Source organism: Podarcis cretensis (genome assembly GCF_951804945.1).
Source record: "Podarcis cretensis genome assembly, chromosome: 15".
Classification (NCBI taxonomy): domain Eukaryota; kingdom Metazoa; phylum Chordata; class Lepidosauria; order Squamata; family Lacertidae; genus Podarcis; species Podarcis cretensis.
In genome coordinates, this window is record NC_137185.1 from 3,019,952 (window position 1) to 3,040,466 (window position 20,515).

General features: G+C 44.6%; 1 protein-coding gene across 1 annotated transcript; it reads left to right on the top strand.

Moving 5' to 3' along the window:
- The first annotated feature begins 46 nt into the window (after nucleotides 1–46).
- Nucleotides 47–19,740, top strand: LOC307204129 (transient receptor potential cation channel subfamily V member 2-like). The gene is made up of 16 exons (XM_079955578.1): nucleotides 47–497; nucleotides 3,377–3,562; nucleotides 4,931–5,058; nucleotides 6,585–6,737; nucleotides 6,826–6,966; nucleotides 7,953–8,254; nucleotides 9,562–9,738; nucleotides 10,707–10,865; nucleotides 11,622–11,717; nucleotides 13,120–13,190; nucleotides 14,092–14,257; nucleotides 14,526–14,592; nucleotides 14,723–15,034; nucleotides 15,456–15,573; nucleotides 15,849–15,943; nucleotides 17,388–19,740. The coding sequence occupies exons 2-16, from the start codon at nucleotides 3,393–3,395 to the stop codon at nucleotides 17,483–17,485; spliced, it is 2,253 nt and encodes a 750-aa protein (XP_079811704.1). The 5' UTR covers nucleotides 47–497; nucleotides 3,377–3,392; the 3' UTR covers nucleotides 17,486–19,740.
- Nucleotides 19,741–20,515: the final 775 nt, after the last annotated feature.

The window sequence follows — 20,515 nt, forward strand, 5'->3', positions numbered from 1 at the left end:
TCAACGGGGGCCTTGCGTGACTCTGTTTCTCCGCCTTGGCAGGACGCAAGCAGACAGATATTAGCAATATTCCGGCATCTCTGAAACGTGGAACGATTCCCACACCCATCAGTCTTCTAAATGCAATTGTCATTCTCTTTATGGGAACAGGCAGTCAATAATAACAACTTCCTCTAGACTGCCTCCGACATAACCGTCTGCAAGTAGCTACGGGGTTTCAGAACGCGGCAGGTTCTGCATCGGGTTGGGTGGAAGAAATGCTGTGCCGGGGGAAAAATGGATCTTTTGCTGGTGTGCAAGTGAGGAAAGCCAAGGTTGCTTTTCTTTCCTTTTAATTCTTTTTAAACAAAAGAATCAGCATCTGCAGCCCAACAACGGAGGGGTTGTGAATCCAAAAAGCCTGACATTTGAAATATTGCTGGCATTTGCGGGGCATCGTTTGCTCGGCAGGATAAAGGAGACCTGTGCACTGAGACCGGGTGGAACCTCTTTGTGGAGTGAGTACATTATAAACCATTATTTCCTTCTCCTTTCCCCTCCCCAAAAAGCCTTGCCTATAACTAAACATGCAGTGATTAATTTAATCCAGGGAAAGTCCCCAGTCTGTGGCAGGGATGGGAAATCTCAGGGATGTGAATGTGGCCCCCCGTGTCTTTCAATGTGGCCCCCAGGAGCCTCCCCAGGCCACGCCCTCCTTGAACTATCATAATGCCTCTTAGTTGCCTGGATAGAGGTATATGCATGCAAAAGCTTCTGACTTTTCTATTGTGGGAAACATGCAGCAAAGAGAAGATTTGTATCTGTTGCACTGCTTACTTTTACGCTGGGCCACACCCACCACTGCAAGGTGGTCTCCAGAAGGTGGACTGTGGCGACTGAAAAATGTTCTCCTTCCACCCACCCCTCATCATGCTATGAGATCATTTTAAAATTCCAAGCATAAGTCTGGCTCTTCTCAGGCAAAAAATGAGAGTGTTTCAGAGCGTGTGCAGAATGCCTTTCCCATGCCATGGAGTAATCCAAGCCGTATGCCCACCCCCACATGTCTGAGATTAGGGTGTGACCTTTGAAATCAGGAGTGGCATATATTTCTGGCTGATTTTTTCCCTTTCTTTAGAAAAGAGATTACAGAAAACATTGAGTTTCAGGTGGAAAATTGGCCTAGAGGTGAAGCAACGGTATCTCTGTGTGTGCATGTTTACGCTGAATGTGTCAGATTTATGCCTGTCATGCGGTACCTCTTTTCTTCCTAAAGCTCCAGGTACGGTTCAGTGGTGATGATGATGGTGATGATGATGTGGCACATAGTTGTAAAAAAGCTCTTTTTGGCCTCTCAGGTTCCACAGTTGAGCCCTGGAGTGCTTGAAAGAGGTTAAGAACATCAGATGAGTCCAGCTGTTGCATCAGGCCAGGATCCTGTTCCCACAGTGGACCACCAGCTGCCCCAGTGGGAATCCCATAAGCGGGACTTGAGTGTAACAGCAACTCTCCCTCCTTGCAGTTCCCAGGAACTGGTATTCAGAGAAGTCTCCAACAGTGGAAGGAGAATATAGCCATTGTGGCTACTAGTAGACACTGATAGTCTTATCCTTGGTGAATTTTTTTAACCCTCTTTTTAAAGTCCGGGGGTCATCACAACATCAGATTGTGCGGCTCACATGAAAAGCCTCCTAGCCCCCCCTCGTTTTCCCCGCTCGCTGCAATTATATCTGAAGCCTCACACCCTTTCAGCAGGCATGTGACATGAGGCACTCTTGATAATGAATGCTGCCGTTGTCTTGTAACTCCATTAGGTCCTGCATCTCAGGAGGCAACGCCCTCAGCCGCATCCTCTTCCTAGTTTCTGTCTGAGTGTGTCGGAAGCTTGTCGTTGCAGATGGCTCTCAAAGCATTGCTCAGCAAAAAGACGAAGCACTTCAGAATCAAAATGCTATTACGCAGTTCACAGGGCTGCCAAACAAAAAAAGAACAATCCGTCTCATTTGGAATGGGGGGGGGGGAAATCAAGAGTCAGTTCGCCTTTAGGCTTCCTCTACATTTAAAGTAGCACCAGACCACTTTAAGCAGTCATGGCTTCTCCCAAAGAATTCTGGGAAGTGTAGTTTATTAGGAGTGACTGGGAGTTGTTGCGAGACCCCTATTCTCCTCAAAGAGCTTCAATTCCCAAAGTTCCCTGGGAAGACGGATTGATTGTTAAACCATTCTGGGAATCATAGCACTATGAGAGGAATAGGCATCTCCTAACACGGGTGGCACTGTGGGTTAAACCACAGAGCCTAGGACTTGCTGATCAGAAGGTCGGCGGTTCGAATCCCCGCGACGGGGTGAGCTCCCGTTGCTCGGTCCCTGCTCCTGCCAACCTAGCAGTTCGAAAGCACGTCAAAGTGCAAGTAGATAAATAGGTACCGCTCTGGTGGGAAGGTAAACAGTGTTTCCATGCGCTGCTCTGGTTCACCAGAAGCGGCTTAGTCATGCTGGCCACATGACCCGGAAGCTGTACGTCGGCTCCCTTGGCCAGTAAAGCGAGATGAGCGCCACAACCCCAGAGTCGGCCACGACTGGACCTAATGGTCAGGGGTCCCTATACCTTTACCTTTAATGATTCTTGGCATCCTTAACAAACTGTAGTTCCCAGGACTCTTTGGGGGAAACCACAGCTGTTCAGACTGGTATCATAGTGCTTTAAATGTGTAGTAATGTATAGGCAATGCACTTTATATGCATCATTGTGATTTCAATGTATAGTGCAGATTTAAAGGTGAATCTACCTAAATCACACTTCCCAGCATCTAATTTGCATTTACCCCAGAGTTGTAGAAGTCCATTAAAAAACCCCACACACTTAAAAGGGGAAGACCCTCACCCCAACAGTCAAGGACTGAGCATTCTCAGTAGCCACGGGTGTTCAATATCAGTTAGAAAAGAAAAAGAGAAAACTCAGGTTGTGGATTGTGGGCAATGGAATATCCTGCTTTGAGATAATGGCTGGCTTGAACCCTGAAAATGAGCATTCCTGTGAGGAGGTAAGGACACACCGCAACATTTCATTGCAGCATGCACAAGTTACTGGAGATGGGGACTTTCACAGCACCCTTGGCTTGTGAATGGCAGATTTTAACCAGGCAGTTTCAGGCTCATAGCTTACAGTGAGGATCTTAATGCTTAAGGCTAGTTTGTGCAGATGGAGATGGTTTTTAAGGTATTTAAGGTTCCGTATACATCTTCTGTTATGGGCAGTTCCATGCTCCTGGACCTCTGAATGTGCCAGACCTTTTTTGTAATGTATTTTTCTTTGTAATCCCAAGAGCTAGAATCTATTCAGTCTATTTGCTGTAAATCAAATAAACCTTCTTGTGGTGATCTATTCTCTTGCCAGCACTTTCAGTGGCGTGATGCATAACTTACCAATACTGGAGATAGATGATGGCACCTTGGACAATGTGGAGGCAAGGGAGAAGAAGGCAGTTGGGGGGAAAGGAGACCCGCGACCCATGGAAACCTCCTATGAGACGGAACGTCCGCCATCTCCAAAGATTAGGATTAAGATTCCTCCCAATCTGAGGTAAGCAGCTGCCTTCAGGAGTCAACCCATCTACTGTAGGGATGGCAAACATCTGTGGGCCTCTGGAAGCTGGTGGACAATAACTCCCATCATGGCTGACTATTGGTCCTGCTGGCTGCTGAGCTCCTAGCCATATCTTTGTTGACACTCTTCAAGAGCTCTGAAAGGTTAATTAGACAGGACTTACCTTTGTGGAAGGGACGCAGGTGGCGCTGTGGGTTAAAGCCTCAGCGCCTAGGGCTTGCCGATCGAAAGGTCGGCGGTTCGAATCCCTGCGGCGGGGTGCGCTCCCGCTGCTCAGTCCCAGCGCCTGCCAACCTAGCAGTTCGAAAGCACCTCCGGGTGCAAGTAGATAAATAGGGACCGCTTACCAGCGGGAAGGTAAACGGCGTTTCCGTGTGCGGCTCTGGCTCGCCAGAGCAGCGATGTCACGCTGGCCACGTGACCCGGAAGTGTCTCCGGACAGCGCTGGCCCCTGGCCTCTTAAGTGAGATGGGCGCACAACCCCAGAGTCTGTCAAGACTGGCCCGTACGGGCAGGGGTACCTTTACCTTTACTACCTTTGTGGAAGCCTTGCTTATGTCTTCTTCAGAATCATCTACTGGATCATCTATATGCTTGGTCATTCTATCTTTAATCATGCTTTCCACCATTTTCCCTGTGTTAATTCCCAGAGGTCCATTTCTTTTAAAAAATGGGTGTTACATTGGCCACTTTCCAGTGCTCCGATATGGAGGCTGACATTACGGATTTTTGTTAGAAGATCAGCAGTTTCATATTTGAACGCCTCAAGAGCTCTTTGGTGAATGCCTTCTGGAACAAGTGATTTGTCCGTTTGTCTGTAAGGCCTAGAAGTTCATCTCTTGACACCACCATTTGCCTCACCACCACTGGTCTACAGAGGCTCTTTGGAATTTCAGGGTCACTCCCAGCTATGCTTGGAGAAGTTTCCATGGATTTAACTTGGGACCTTCTGCATCCAGAGCAGGAGCCTCTACCACTGGGGTATGGTCCTTCCTGGACTATATTCTGCCTAAAGAGGGATGTAGGTTACCTTTGCACTATGAAGCATTATAACACCACCTTAACAGCTACGGATTCCCTCCAAGAATCCCGGGAACTATCATTTGCTAAAGAGAATCATGAGACGCACAATAAAGCTACCAAGAGCTTTAGCAATTAGCTCCTCTTCTAAGAAAACTCTGGAAAATGTAACCCTGTGAAGGGAACTAGGGTATCTTAATAATACATCCTTCACAAATGACAGGATTCTTTGGGGAAGCCATGACTGTTTAAAGTAGTACAATACTGCTTTAAATGTACACTGCAGATTGTGGTCTTTGTTCATTTTGATTTTTCCCCCCACAGTAAAGAGAACACTTTTAACAAGAGCCGCCTCTTTGGTGCTATTGTAAGGGGGAACCCTGAGGAGCTGGAAGGACTGGGGGACTATTTGCGAAAAACCGGCAAATTTCTTACCAACTCTGAGTACACAGGTAGGCATGAGCCTGAGAGCTAGGGTTTTTGCTAAAAAAACCTTCTCCCTGATGTAAGAATAGGCAAGCTTCTCATGCTTCATAGAACTATTCGCAAGATTGATGAGGACCATCAGAGTGCAGAGGACAGATAGTGATGTTTGGAGCAGGGAAATGTGATTTACTGTACTAAATCACATTACAGTGGTACCTCAGTTAAGTACTTACTTTGTTCCGGGGGTCTGTTCTTAACCTGAAACTGTTCTTAACCTGAAGCACCACTTTAGCTAATGGGGCCTCCTGCTGCCGCTGTGCTGCTGGAGCACGATTTCTGTTCTCATCCTGAAGCAAAGTTCTTAACCTGAGGTAATATTTCTGGGTTATCGGAGTCTGTAACCTGAAGCGTATGTAACCTGAAGCGTATGTAACCTGAGGTACCACTGTATTTTCTCAGGGAAGTTCTGTTGTTTTTAACTAACTAACATTCACATCTGGAGTTTCTTTGGAATTGTAAAAAAAAAAAGTTAAAAAAAGAAGTGGTTAAAATCAGTGCAGTTTTGAAGTGTATATTCTGTTACACCTGATTCAAAATGGTGCTCAACAGTATCTGAACAGTATCTGAACAAACCTGCTCTTTGGTCTCAGGGAACAACATACAAAAGTTGGCTATGGTATTTTAAGGGGGGGGGGTCCAAGCACATAGAGAAAAGACAATTTCCCAAACTATAGATTGGTGGTTCCCATCATTTTTGGTATGGCAACCCACAAATCCAAATTTATTTCCTATGTTGACCCATCCATTTACTGTCAATCGAATGTTAGACCTTACACAGGATTCAAACCTGCTTGGGTTTTCAACCCCACAGGTTGGGAACTCTGTAGCAGAGGAAATCATAAGGCCCATAGCACAGTTACAGGTACAGTTATCTGCTTTGATTGCAGAAGGTCCCTGTTTGAATTCCTGGTATTTCTGGTGAAAAAGATCAGGGAGCGCATAATGGCCAAGAGGAGAAATGACAGAGAAGTTCCATTTGATTCACAAATGCAAACTTACTTAATTCACAATTCACAATACATATGCAAATCTAAAGCATCTATGTTCTTTGAAATAGGCTCTTCCCTGAATATTTGAAATGGATGGAGTTGCTTATATGGCACCCCAGCATGAAGTCTGCTTGATCTTTATGCACCAATTTTGTGAGGAAATTATTTATCTCTGTTCCTAGATTGCATATTAAATATTTTCATTTTGCTCAACTAGTGCTTTTGACCTATAGGAACACAGTTCAGCTGTGTTTCAATATGATGGAAACTTGAGACAATTTCGAAGATTCAGGGATCCTCTCGCCCTCTAGAATATATTGGAACAGGATCCTTAGTCTAGGATCCAGCTCTTCTCAGAAGACATTATAAGATACACCTCCTGCACCCCTTTCATTGGATATTCTTAAAGCATTTGATAGACTTGAATGGCCCTTTACACTGTCTTTGTTAGAAAAAAGAAATGCACTTCTCCAAACAAAGGATGGAAATCCCTTCTCTTCCAGATGGAGAAACGGGCAAGACCTGCTTGATGAAGGCCTTGCTGAATTTAAAAGATGGGGCAAACCCCACCATCCCTTTGCTGTTGAAGATAGACAAGGAGACCAAGAACCCAAGGCCTCTGATCAACGTAGCTTGTAAGGATAGCTTCTATAAAGGTAAGGACCTCAGGCGTAGGAGAACATGCTTGTTTTCTACGTTTGACATCTTTAATGATTTTATTTCATTCCATTTTTGTTCTGCTAGGCCACACAGCACTCCACATTGCCATTGAGGAGAGGAATTTAGATCTGATCAAGCTCCTGGTGGAGAACGGCGCTGACGTCCATGCCAAGGCCTGTGGAAAGTTCTTCCACCAGCAGGAGAAAGGGGCTTGCTTCTACTTTGGTAGGTTGTTGTTGTTGTTGTTTGGTCATTTAGTCGTGTCCGACTCTTCGTGACCCCATGGACCAGAGCACGCCAGGCACTTCTGTCTTCCACTGTCTCCCGCAGTTTGGTCAGACTCATGTTTGTAGCTTCAAGAACACTGTCCAACCATCTCGTCCTCTGTCGTCCCCTTCTCCTTGTGCCCTCCATCTTTCCCAACATCAGGGTCTTTTCCGGGGAGTCTTCTCTTCTCATGAGGTGGCCAAAGTATTGGAGCCTCAGCTTCAGGATCTGTCCTTCCAGTGAGCACTCAGGGCTGATTTCCTTCAGAATGGAGAGGTTTGATCTTCTTGCAGTCCATGGGACTCTCAAGAGTCTCCTCCAGCACCATAATTCAAAAGCATCAATTCTTCGGCCATCAGCCTTCTTTATGGTCCAGCTTTCACTTCCATACATCACTATTGGGAAACCATGGCTTTAACTATACGGACCTTTGTTGGCAAGGTGATGTCTCTGCTTTTTAAGATGCTGTCTAGGTTTGTCATCGCCTTTCTCCCAAGGAGCAGGCATCTTTTAATTTCGTGACTGCTGTCACCATCTGCAGTGATCATGGAGCTCAAGGAAGTAAAATCTCTCACTGCCTCCATTTCTTCCCCTTCTATTTGCCAGGAGGTGATAGGCCCAGTGGCCATGATCTTCGTTTTTTTGATGTTGAGCTTCAGACCATATTTTGCGCCCTCCTCTTTCACCCTCATTAAAAGCTTCTTTAATTCCTCCTCACTTTCTGCCATCAAGGTTGTGTCATCTGCATATCTGAGGTTGTTGATATTTCTTTCGGCAATCTTAATTCTGGCTTGGGATTCATCCAGCCCAGCCTTTCGCATGATGAATTCTGCCTAAAGTCTGCTGTCACAGATTCTTGAAGTGGGTGCTCAGTTTTTGTAACTTGTGCCAAAGCAGCCATTCCTCTCCCAGCTTTGCTTCCGTTTATCTCCTTCCTCCTCCAGGTGAGCTTCCCCTCTCCTTAGCTGCTTGCACCAACCAGCCAGAAGTGATCAGGTATCTCCTGGATAACCCTCATCAGAAGGCCAACCTGGCAGAGCGGGATTCCCTTGGCAACACAGTCCTCCATGCCTTGGTGATGGTGGCTGATGATGTGGATGAGAAGAACAGGGAGCTGGTGATTGAGATGTACAACAAGATCCTGATGCACAGTGCTACGCTCAACCTATGCCAGAAACTGGAGGAATTAATCAACAGGAAAGGCTTGAACCCTTTGACCCTGGCCGTCAAGACTGGAAAGATAGAGGTAAGTCAGTTGAGAGCTTATCATCAGCTGCATTTCTGAGCTGAGGAACCTGTGACCTTCCAAGATGTTGTTGGACTCCAGTTCCCATCATTCTCTTGGCTGTTGGCTACACTGGCTACATGGAGACAGAAGTCCAACAATATCTGGAAGGCAGCATCTTCATGTCATGCTAGCAGAGATTCAGGCCACATAAGATAGGTCAGTGTTGTCAACCTCCAGAACCGGAACAGCTGGCAGGTGGCAAAGAGAGAGATCCCCAGCCGCGTCCTGTCTTAAATAGGGCAGGCCACGCCCCGAGAGCCAGCCGATTGGCTGGCCAGGGGGTGACGCAGCCGGGAATCCTCCCAATCGCATGTGGGCTGGGCTGTGAAGCCCGCAACCCCACCTTCTCTGTAGGGCGGAAGTGGCTTTGTCAACCTCCAGGTAGGAGGCTGAAACTGAGAGGGCAACTTGCAGAAGACAACTTAAGAAGATTTGTACCGGGGATACATGATTTCACAACTCCATTACAGTGCACAAGCTTCAATATCATGTCCCAGGGATAGTGAGACTCAGGCCCAGGATGCAGGTGCAGTTCTTCAAGGCTCTTTTTCCAGCCCTTGGAACTCTTTCTAAGCCACACCCCTTACTGGCAGAGATGTTTTGGTCTGGGGGTCACAGGGGGTCAAATACCCATTATAGAAGGGTACCGGTGTCGTCGTCTTCTTCTTCAGTATCCCAGAGCTGCCCAATCAGCATGAAATGGGAACCTTTTAGCCACTGAGAAGACGTATTCCCACCCTTTGTGCTGATTGGAGCCAATCAGAGTGGAAGGAGGTAGGCCAGCAACTCAGGATGGGCTCCTAAGGTCACTCTGGAGAAGACATGCCGGTAGAACACTGAGGAGTTGTTGGTCTGTTCCTGTTGTTGTTGATGATGTTGTTACACCACCATTCGTGCGAAGATCACAGGGTGGTTTACAATATAAAAACACAAAATACATAATATAACGACGGAAAAAACAATACCCCCCCCTCCGGCACATTTAAAAGGCCATAGATTGTTTAATCAGCCAAAGGCCTGGTTGAAGAGAAATGTTTTCACTCAGTGGTTAAAGGTGTGTAATGAAGGTGCCAGGCAGGCCTACCTGAGGAGAGCATTCCACAAATGGGGAGCCACCAAAGAAAAGGCCCATTTTCATGTTGTCACCCTCCAGATCTCTCATCGAGGGAGCACATAAAGAAGGGCCTCAGATGCTGTCTAACTATTTATAAATGTTGGAAGGCAAAACTCAAAGAAGATTCCTCCCCCTTTTCTGTCCTTCCTAGATCTTCAAAAACATTATTCACCGCGAAATCAAAGACCCGCAGTACCGTCACCTTTCGCGGAAATTCACTGAATGGACCTACGGGCCTGTCCACATCTCTCTCTATGACCTGACCTCCATTGACAGCTATGAGGAGAACTCTGTGTTGGACATTCTTGCCTACAGTAGCGATACTCCGGTGAGATGATCCACAAAGGTGACTTGTCTGCTTCAAAATAATCCCTAAGGGAGATCCTTCAGTTCTCTCTACAGCTAGGCTTCTCTCTTCAGATTTTCTTGGTGTCATCTTTGTTTTCTTTTCAGTGCTCTGCACCCATCATTTTTTTTAAAAAAAGTTTACACAGGCCCCTTGTGTTCTTGATTTATTCTTTGAAGAAGTCTACACAATAATAATTTTTTTGTGGTCTTCCCATAGGCACCTGGTTGGTCGCTGTGTGAAACTAGATGGACCATTAACCTAATTCAGGAGGCTACTCTTGCCTTAGAGAGTCTTGATTTGGTGCCTTTGTGGATACTTATTTTGGGAAAACAAAATAGGTTATCCTGATTGATGACCTCTCCCCATAAAAAGCTGTAATATAAAATATGGGATTAGCCTGGAAAATGTTATCCATAGCACCATGCCCTACAGAGTATCATAGGATGGTGACCCACAAACGGCGAGCCCCAACATTTTCTGCTGTTGCCATTCTCAGTGCCATAACTGAAGCACAATCAATTATGCACTACTAACTTCTTGTAAAGATTTGCATGTTTTTCCTGTCCTGTCTATAAGAATGAACACTGCACCAGTAGGTTTATTTATCTCTGTTTAAGATGGCATTGTTTTGGCATTCTTATGCTGATTTGCACTGTTGTACATGGCTTAGAACATTTTAGATGAATAAGTAGTTTAATACCTTTAAGTAAAGACACACACACCAGTATAGGCCTCTTCGTTGCTCAAAACCACAGTTTATTCAGCCAACCTGTTTGCAGGCTGAAGAAGCTGTGGTTTCATGCAACTTGGAGCAGGGCTAGGGTACCCTGTGGTCCTCCAGATGTTTTTGGGTGCCAACTGCCAGCAGCCTCAGCATGGCTAATAACCAGGGATGGTGGGGGCTGAATCAGTGAATTATTTTCTTTCTTTCTTTCTCCTACATACAGAAGCGGTACAAGATGGTGGTCCTGGAACCTATAAACAAGCTTCTTCAAAGCAAATGGGACTCTTTTGCTGCCATGAGATTTTACATCAGTTTTTTCTCCTATGTGCTGTTCATGTCAGTGTTCTCAGCTGTTGCTTATCACCGGCCTCTGGAGGGGAAGGTAACAGCAGCTTTGGAGCTTGGGGATACAGAGAGGGAGGCAGAGAGAGGAGGAGGGTGGCTCTCTAGGGCAGAAGTGTGGAAGCTCCCTGTTTGTTCTACAAGGCCCTTTTGGGCCAAGCCGCACCCACCTGCCCATACATGATGTAGGCTAAGGGTGGCAGAGAGATTCAATTCAGTTTGCGCTGAAAGGCAAACCTACCTAATTTCCACTTTCTGAACTGAAATGCAATCATCCTTTGAAATCTACACTTGTCCAAATCATTCACTGCAGTTCTGCAGCCAAGCAACGTGTACAAAAGATGGACAAGTGTGCATTATTAAGGACATATCAGGGGAAGATGACATACAAAAGTTTGTTATATTAGGGACGAGGGACGGTTGGTGTGCCAAAATCTGCATTTGAGGCAAAAATCGCCAGCAGAGATTCACATGGATAAATTTTCATGATGTCTTTAAAAAAATGAAATTCATTTTGATGAGATTAAAAATAAATAAATCATAAGCAGGTGCAGAAATGTGGAGAACTAGAATAAAGACTGGAATAAATGAGAAACCGAGAGAAGCTGAAACTGCCAGATCTGTCCAAGTCATATCTGGTCAAAAAGGAACTTGTAAGCACTGCTGACCAGCTGGTCAGTGCCGGCAGAGTCCTGTGCAGCACTTTGCAAGCCCTAACAATCAGCTGATTGTCACTGCTTTTATCTTCCTCAGTTACTTATGTACCTCCCCTTTCTTTTTTCTTGTATCATCCCAGCCTCCTTTTCCAGTGTCAAATGCTGCTGGAGACATATTGTGGCTCATTGGCCAGGTCATTGTCTTAACTGGAGGCGTGTATCTCCTATTTGCTCAGGTATAACATACTCTTCCTGCTCTTCCTGCTGCTGTTTGGGATGTGTTTGGGATTTTTTGGGTTTTTTTGTATGTCTTAGGTTGGCTACAGAAAGCTGGCAGAAAATAGGACTGCTTCAGAAATGAAGAGCATCAAATATTTCATTTTAAAAGAATTAACAAAATATATACACTACCCCGGTTTGCACATAGCCATGGTTTGTTGAGCCTAACTATGGCTAGTTTGGACATATGAGCTGACCACAACAGTCTGATTTTTCTGCCAAGCAAACACAATGTATAGCTTTGGTTTGTTGTTGGCTTATAAACTATGTCTTCATAATGCAACACCTCAGTTGCATACATGTTATTCCTTGTCTCTCATGGCTGCCTGCCCAGTGCTGAAACACAAGGCTGCAGTCGAATCAGTTGAAAATCTGGGGTGAGGATAGAAAGAGGTGAACCATTAGGATGGTTTAATACATTGTGGAGGAGGAGCCTTTTTAATCAACCAGATTCCCCACTAGGAACCCCGCAGTTGGGTCCTGAGTGCAAGAGCCAACTTGAGATTCCCAATAACTGGATTTCAGAAGCACACTGCCTCCAACAGAGGAAGGAGAACACAGCCATTGTGACTTGTAGTCACGGATAATTCCCTCCCCCGTTAATTGATCTAATCCTCTTTTAAAGCCACCCAAATTGGTGGCCAATTGAACTCTGAGCTGTGTGAACAAATCCTTCCTTTTGTCTTTCTGGAATCTTTCCAACATTCTGCTCCCTTAGGAGACACAGATTAGTCACTAGGTTTTGCAGGATTTTATTGCCCAGAGGTGAACCAGGGATGAGTGAAAGCACATACCAAGGACAGTGATCCTTCTGGTCAAATCACCCTTAAAACACTCATATATATATATATATATATATATATATATATATATATATATATCTCCACACTAGAGGGGCTGGTGAGTAAGTTTGTAAATAAATACCCACTCAGCTGCTTACCCATTTACTGCCCAGCGATTTCTTTTTGTACCACCACCAGATGGTTCAACCTGTTGTACAGAAGTTTAGTGGTTCAGGGTCATGGGGGGGGGGGGGAGGCAAATACACCTTACTATTTCTGCAGCAGGATCTCAGAAGGACTCCTGTCTCCAGATTCCTAGGGCTGCTCCATCAATATGAAAGGGTGTATATACACAGTATGCCTGTGTATATACATAGAAAATAGTACAACTGGTTGAAAGGTGACAAGTGGGTATCTGCTCTGATTATTGCAATGCATCACTAATTAATATTGTATAATTTGAGAAGGTTGTGTAGACTTAGTTGTGACCATCATGAAGGGATCTTGCACTTCTGAATTTGCCACTTCACTGTTGCTGCTGTATTGACAAGAGTGTTCCTGTCCATTTGCTTTTTAGACTATTTACCTGTGGAGAAGGCGCCTGTCACTGAAAAGTCTGCTTCAGGATGGCTACATTGAGATTTTCCTGTATGTTGGGGGGGGGCATGTGGGCAAGAGGCCATTATGGGTGGATGTGGTTTACAATTCAAAAGTTCTCCCTGTTTTGTTTGCGGAGGAGAAAGGAAGCCCAGAATCAAGTGACGCTTTGGCTAATCTACACAGAATCCTTGATGGATCCATCATTTTATAGGGGGTAGCTCTGCTTTCCATACCTGCCTTATTTTGTATAAGCTCACAAAAACATCCACAACACAATCTCTCTCCCCCCCCCCATTTCTCCCACCATAGCCTGTTGTCATGTACAATAATTTTGATGGATTCAGTTCGTATTTCAAGACATTTCAATATTTTCAGTATTTAACAATTTGCAGTTTTTGAAAGAATATGACTTGAGTCCTGCAGTACAGCCGTCCTTCCAAATCTGCACTTCTCTACAGAAGTGTGCATCCTAGGACAATTTTATTATTTATTAATTAAATTTTTAAATAGTTGTTTTCAACCATTTTTACTGATTATTTCATTGCTTCCTGCATTTCGTAAACCACTTTGAGTTTTTTATTTTTTGCAGTCAAGCATTAAATATGGTTTGTTCTTGCTTCATCTCTCATGGTTTGTCCGGCGGGGGGTGCAAATCACAAGCCCAGCTTTGGACGTAATGCATTCTCCAATCCATGGCTTAGCTCTGGACTGAGAGAGGAGTGAAGAGGCTGCAATTTTTTCTTTTCTCACTCACAATGCTTAGCTGGGGCATGTGGCTTAGCTTTTGTGTGTTAGCAGGCCAAGGAGACTCTTCTATGCCTTAAAGGTGCCTCCTCTGGCTTCCTTGTGGAATTCTGCAAGGTAGAAATCGAACAGATTTTGCATACCTTATTTGTAAAGGAAACCTCTAAGCAGGGATCATCTCTGCATCCCCCATATTTTCTCACAGGCTGTTGCAGTCAGTGACCTTGCTGGTTTCGGCAGTGATGTACCTTGCGGGGCTGGAAGATTACGTGCCTTGGATGGTTTCCTCCCTCCTGCTCGGCTGGATAAACCTGCTGTATTACATGCGAGGCTTTCAGCAGACCGGGATCTACATTGTCATGATACACAAGGTTGGTAGAACACCAATCCAATAAAAACTGCTAGCAACTTCGCAAAGCAAAGTCTGGTTTCAATCCAGTCCTTCTCCTGGCCTAGTAGGAATCATGCCACCTCAGTTGTGAGGCTGGCCTTTCTCTTAGGCCCAAGTTCATCCACTTGAATTTCATGCCAAGGCAAAGATCTGAACCTGGGTCTCTTCCCATTCTTAATTTCTATACTCTTATCCACTACACCATGCTGTGGTCCCTTGATTCACTTATATCCTGCTCTGTGTTCCAGGCTATTCTGCGGGACGTCTTCCATTTCCTCATGGTCTATTTGATTTTCCTCTTTGGCTTTTCAACAGGTGAGTCTCTACAGCAGGAAGCGCTGAAATGGGTGGCAGCAGCCAGAATTCTACCTGTATTTTGGGACTGGAGATATTTTCAAGGTCTCTAAGGGCCTCTTGGTTTGAATATTCTGATTTATCATTTCAGCCCTTGTCATACTTACCGGGGAGCCTCCCCAGCCAGTCCAGAATGGGTCTTCCCTCGTCAACAGTGATGACAAAGACCAAGTCAAGTATGCTGGGCTCCTGCAAACTTCCCTGGAGCTGTTCAAGTTCACCATTGGGATGGGGGAGTTGGAGTTTCACGAGAACCTGAAGTTCAATTACTTTGTGATGCTCCTCCTTCTCTTCTATGTCATCATGACTTACATCCTCCTTCTGAACATGCTGATTGCCCTGATGAGCGAGACGGTCACCAAACTCTCTGGACACAGTGAAGGTGTTTGGAAGCTGCAGGCAAGTCCAAAACCACTGGGCATTGCTCATTGCTTTGGGAAAATAAAGCTATTGGGTGCAACATACAATGGCTGAAAATAAATAAATACACAAATTCCTGGCTCCTCACTCTCCAACCCTTGATCCCACTCTGACAGCTGTCTGTTAGCTCAGCCCTGACAAAGAATTCACACATAAGGAACAAGATCGGATTTAAAGCCCATGTAGTTCAGTATCCTGCTCCAAAGTGGCCAACAAAGTCTATAAACAGAACAGCAGTTCAAGGGCTGGAAATCTCTGCTTCCTGAAACCCAAGAGAGCCACTGCTAGATGGACCAATGTCAAATTAGTGTATAGAGCAAAGAGACAGATCTCCCCTATAGATCTAAGATGGTGGGAAGGTAATTGTGAGATGTACATTCTTCCTTTATTGCATCCACAGAGAGCGATTGCTATTATGGAGTTGGAGAAAAACTGGCTTTGGTCTTGGCAGAAGCCCAAGAGATCTGGTTGCCAGCTGTCTATTGGCTCTGAAGAAGAGAAAGATAAGAGATATTTTTTCCGGTGAGTTCAGCCATGCCCCACACTGTTGCAAACCCATAGGGCACCTTATGGTCGGACTAATGTGCAATGCAGCACAATGGTGAAGAGGTGGATTCTCTATTGTAGTTTGTTACGTATTGATACAGCTCCGTCTATGTATGTCAAGAGTGGGGAAACAAACAATTATGCCAAAAAAGCTACACAGCTAAGCAATATGTCGACTGTATATTTGCTCCCAGCTGAGTGATGGGATTCAGGCGGTTCATTGTTCATTTGTGTTTGTATGTGTTTTGTAGTGTGGAAGAGGTAGATTGGGATAACTGGAAGAAAGAATTGGGAACCCTCAAGGAGGATCCTACAGACTCAGACCACAGTGAGATGGTGTCAAAAGGTAAATAAAGAGCAAAACCCAACTCCAGACATGGGTAACCTATGATCATCCTTATGTTATTAAATTCCAATTCCCGTTAGTCACAGTTAGTATGTCCTGTGGTCGGGGTGGTGGAAATTGTGGCCCAACAAAATTTGGATGGCCACAAATTCCCCATCCCTCTATTACTCAAAAGGTTTGCTTACCTTCCTGCCTTCAGAGCCATTAATGCACCATCAGGGAAACCTCTGTGGCACGAGAGGTCATTGGACAGCACCACAGGGCCATTCCAGCTGGTGGCGATGCTGCTATCAGGAAACTGGTCCCAGGGGAAAGTCTCATATCTGCCCACCTCAGCAGCTGAATGAATTCATCTGGCAAAAAAAAAAAAAGTAAATTAAAAAAACCCAAAAATAATATTCTTGAAGTTATACCCACTTTTTCTAAACTTACTAGAGTTTCTGCCCTTGAGAAATCTTTTTAGTAGACCCAGAAAAAAAGAAATTTCAAAGTTCCTTGCTTGCAGCATCAAATGCTACTGAATAGGAGTCAAGTATACAAGGCAGATATATAGAGAAAGAGATAGAGATAGAGATATATATTCAATCCCATATTCCCTGATCATAGGAACCTGACTTTAGTCTGACTTGATATATCTGTCCATGTAACCCATCTATATTCTGACCAGCAGTGGCCCTCCAGGATATAACAGAGAGAGAGGTCTTAACCACTACCTGTTTCCTGATCATTCTATCAGGAGATGTCAGGGATTGACATCTGCAGTATTTCCACTAAAATGAAAGAAGGTTCTAGTCCTCATGGTTCTGAACAAAGAGTTGACATAGCAGCATACGGAACTGCCTTATAGTAAATCAGACCACTGTTTCATCTACATTATCTACTAAATGAGTAGCAGCACTTCACCTGGCAACAGGCAAAGGGATGCCAGGCATTTTGGTGTGTGCGCTTTTTAAAAAAGTGTATTATTATTATTATTATTATTATTATTATTATTATTATTAGAGAAAGAACACCATAAAATAACTATGAGGAAAATGCTATTCGGGGGAAGGTATATGTGCTCTCTTTTACTGCAAACTCTTTGAGGCACCATCCTTCCAGACAAAAGTATACATAGAGTTTTACACCACAAGCATCAGCGGACATGCAGTGACAGGCAGAAAGATTTCAGGAGATGATGCCAGGGACTGAATTCTACATAAGAAGCGGGTGCTCTGCCGCCCAGCTGTGGCCCCTCCTAACCATAGCTGTGAATGTTTCCCTTTTTAAAAGGGAAATTCCCTTATTCCGAATAGGCTTCCTCGCAAGAAAAGGGAAAAGTTGACAGCTATGCTCCTAACCCATTTATTTGCCTGGGCACAAAAGGTTATCTGTTTGAGGACTTGCTTGTCCCTGCTCGGCAGGCTTGACAGATGCTTCCCCCTTCCTCTGTTTCCTGTTCCAGGGAAGCGTCTATGGAGCTGGGTGTCACAGGGGATGACAAACATGGCGGCGTCAGAAGCAGAGGAGGAGCAAATACCCTTGCGTGACAGAAGTCAGTGAGTGAGAGAAAGACACAAGGAGGACGCGGTGAATTCTTTGGGCCACATTAACAGCGACGTTCCTTAAGCTGTGAAGTGCAAGAGCTTAGCTGGAGCAGCCTGGCCACCGTTAAGGCCGTGACTCAGACCCAAGTTCCATGTCATTTACAGATTTGTGCGGACAGTCTTGCCTTAGATGAAGGATTATTCCGTCTCCTGTCAAAGAGTCTCAGCCTAAGAACTGAGGAAGAACCTGGCCGCAGGATCAGGTCCATCTAGTCCAGCATCTTCTTCTCACAGTGGCCAACCCCAAAGCAGGACATGAGTGCAAAAACACTCTGCCCACCTGAGATTCCCAGCAACGTTTATTCAGACGCATCCTGCTTCTGACAGTTTAGGGAAAACATAGCCATTGATATCCTCCATGAATTTCCCTAATCCTTATTTAAATCCATCCAGGTTGGTGCCCATCGCTAACTCTTGTGGGAGCGAATTGGCTGTTTTTTAGTCGACACCCTGCAAATGAAAATGGACTCCACACCTTCTCTGACCCCCTGGCCCCCATTTTTGTTTTCACTTCATTGTGTAACAACCTAATTCACACTTCCTGAAACAATCACGGGTTGAAGGACAGCTGTCCTATGAAATTTGCACTTCTCTGAATTTTCTGATGTTGGTTGACGTATGTGAAATTGGGCAATACAGAAAGAAGCACCTTCGTCTCCTTGATCCTATTAAAGACTTCTTCAAAATAAAATTCCAAAGGGACTGTCTGGCAAATAAAGGAATGAAGAAAATTTGTTTTACATTTAAATTGTACACTTTACTTAGTACTGAACTGTCAAGCTGTAGGCAGGGGGAAAAACAAACCAGATTAGCACCTGAGGTTTTATCTGCCCTCATGTTCAAACCACATCCAAGTTACATGTGTTGTGCAGAAAACTAAACTCTACTGAGCGTATTTCAGGGGTTCCTTAAGTCAATGAATTGAAACCCAGGAGAAAAGAAAGGACACCATACATTTTCAATAGCTAAGGGAGAATCCTCATGAAACTAGAATCAGGAAAAGCCCATTTTGTAGTTTAATGCAGCAGGGTAATTCTAATCCATCCTCTAGAGGAGCCCTAAAACTCCTCATGAGGTAATTAAATGAATTTATTTATTTCATTCTAAAGCTATTTAGAAAGACCAGCTGCCTTTGCAGATGCCTCCACATACTGATTAATTTTATTTCATAAAAACTATACACCATTTGGTTGGGTTTTTTTTTTTTTTAAAAAAAACCAACAACCTCAAAGGGTCTCCCTTCTTTTTGTAAACTGCTTTGAGGGTTTTTTTCTTACAATCAAGTGTATATAACTAAGTAAGCTACCCCTCATGGGGGGAAGCGAGGGAGAGACAGCCTTTTGAATCCTCATGAAAAACAATTCCCAAGGGAATAGGTGTTTATGCACTTATTTGACAGCAGCCCTCGAGAGGCTTTAGCCTTGGAAACGTTCCCTTGGCCCTCCATGGCTTGTGGGGAGAGAAAAGGCAGCTCTCTAAAGGGAACCATTCAAGCCTGAGATTCTGGCACTGCCATGAGGGCGAGGAAGAAAAATGGCGGGAAAACTCCTTAGCTAAAGCACTACTCCCATATCTAACCCTGTGGGCGAGGGGCAGGATCCTGAGGGCTCGCTTTTGGAAGTCCACAATCCACACTGCTTTCCCAAGTGTCATGAGCGGGGTTCCTCAGCATTGCTCAGCCCACTCCCTGCTCTGAGGCATACGCCACAGCTGTTATACTTTTGCCTGTTGCTTCTGCCATCTTTTGCCAAGATGGCCGCCCAGGAGGGGTCTGGTCAGGCTCCCATGGTTCTGCCTTTGACAGTGCTCAGGGCTCTTAAGGCAGGGGCTTCACATTCACCGGCTCATAGTTCAGGGATGGGTGTGTGTGTGAGGAATGCTGCTTTCTGTCAGTTATGGGTTTTTTTTCCTCTCATGGGTACGCTCCCTGCATTTCCAAAGAGGTAAAGGACTCCCTCCCTCACAAAGGACGTGTTGAATTTTTCAACTTTCAAATTCCAAAACCGCAAGCTGATAAAAAGTTGCAGCACGACTTGGGGGAATTCAGAATATATTTCGGTTACATTAATATGATTGAGTAAAGTGTGTGCAAAATCATTACAAATGATTGCCAACTACTCGCTGCTATATTATAAATTATTGTTATTTGTATTATTTAGCATGACCTGAAGTTAACAGGAGGTAAAATTAAAGTTCTTTGGCTTTCCAAAACCAGTTGATGTGCTTCTTCATGCAATGTAGACTTACCAAGTTGAATGTTGTCCAGTCACAAAAAATAATAGCAGACTGGAATCCCTCACACCCCAAAAACTAACTAACTATCTATCATCTATCTATCTATCTATCTATCTATCTATCTATCTATCTATCTATCATCTAATTTTTATTTATTTTCCATTTAATATTATACATTCACATCATTGTTATCCACTTTACTGCTTTGGCTCTTTAGAGCCTATTGACTTCCTTCCCTCCCGCCTCCTAGCTTTCAAAATTAACCTTTAGAGCATTGCATTTTGTATGTTTTCCATTTCTAATTACACTCATTACATAACAGCTCAAAATTTAAATAAAAATAGAAAGACAGAAAATTTCTCATTACAAGTCTTCAGACAACCCTGCTAGTGATGTTAATTGCCATGAAAGGAAAGAGTTGGCACTCTCTGGGAGGTATAAGAGAAGGCAATCGCACAAATCTCCCTCATGTGGCGCTGCTGTGAGGGTCTCCTTCCTCTCTTGTCATTATGGAGCCAGCTAAGAGATGTGCTAAAGGCATAGCTGTCAACTTTTCCCTTTTCTTGCGAGAAATCCTATTTGGAATAAGGGCATTTCCCTTAAGAAAAAGGGAAACGTTGACAGCTATGGCTGAAGGGACACATGGTGATCTAGCACTTTGTCCTGAAGGGAAGAAGGACCACTGCCCGCTTCTGATGCTTCAACATCTAAACCTCTTTGAATAGGAGGACAAAATGGCGGTGGTTCAACC

Coding starts and splice junctions, on each gene's coding strand:
- LOC307204129 (XM_079955578.1), top strand. CDS start 3,393: ATGCATAACTTACCAATACTGGAGATAGATGATGGCACCTTGGACAAT. Junction 8,255..9,561: donor TCAAGACTGGAAAGATAGAG/GTAAGTCAGTTG, acceptor TGTCCTTCCTAG/ATCTTCAAAAACATTATTCA. Junction 10,866..11,621: donor ACCGGCCTCTGGAGGGGAAG/GTAACAGCAGCT, acceptor GTATCATCCCAG/CCTCCTTTTCCAGTGTCAAA.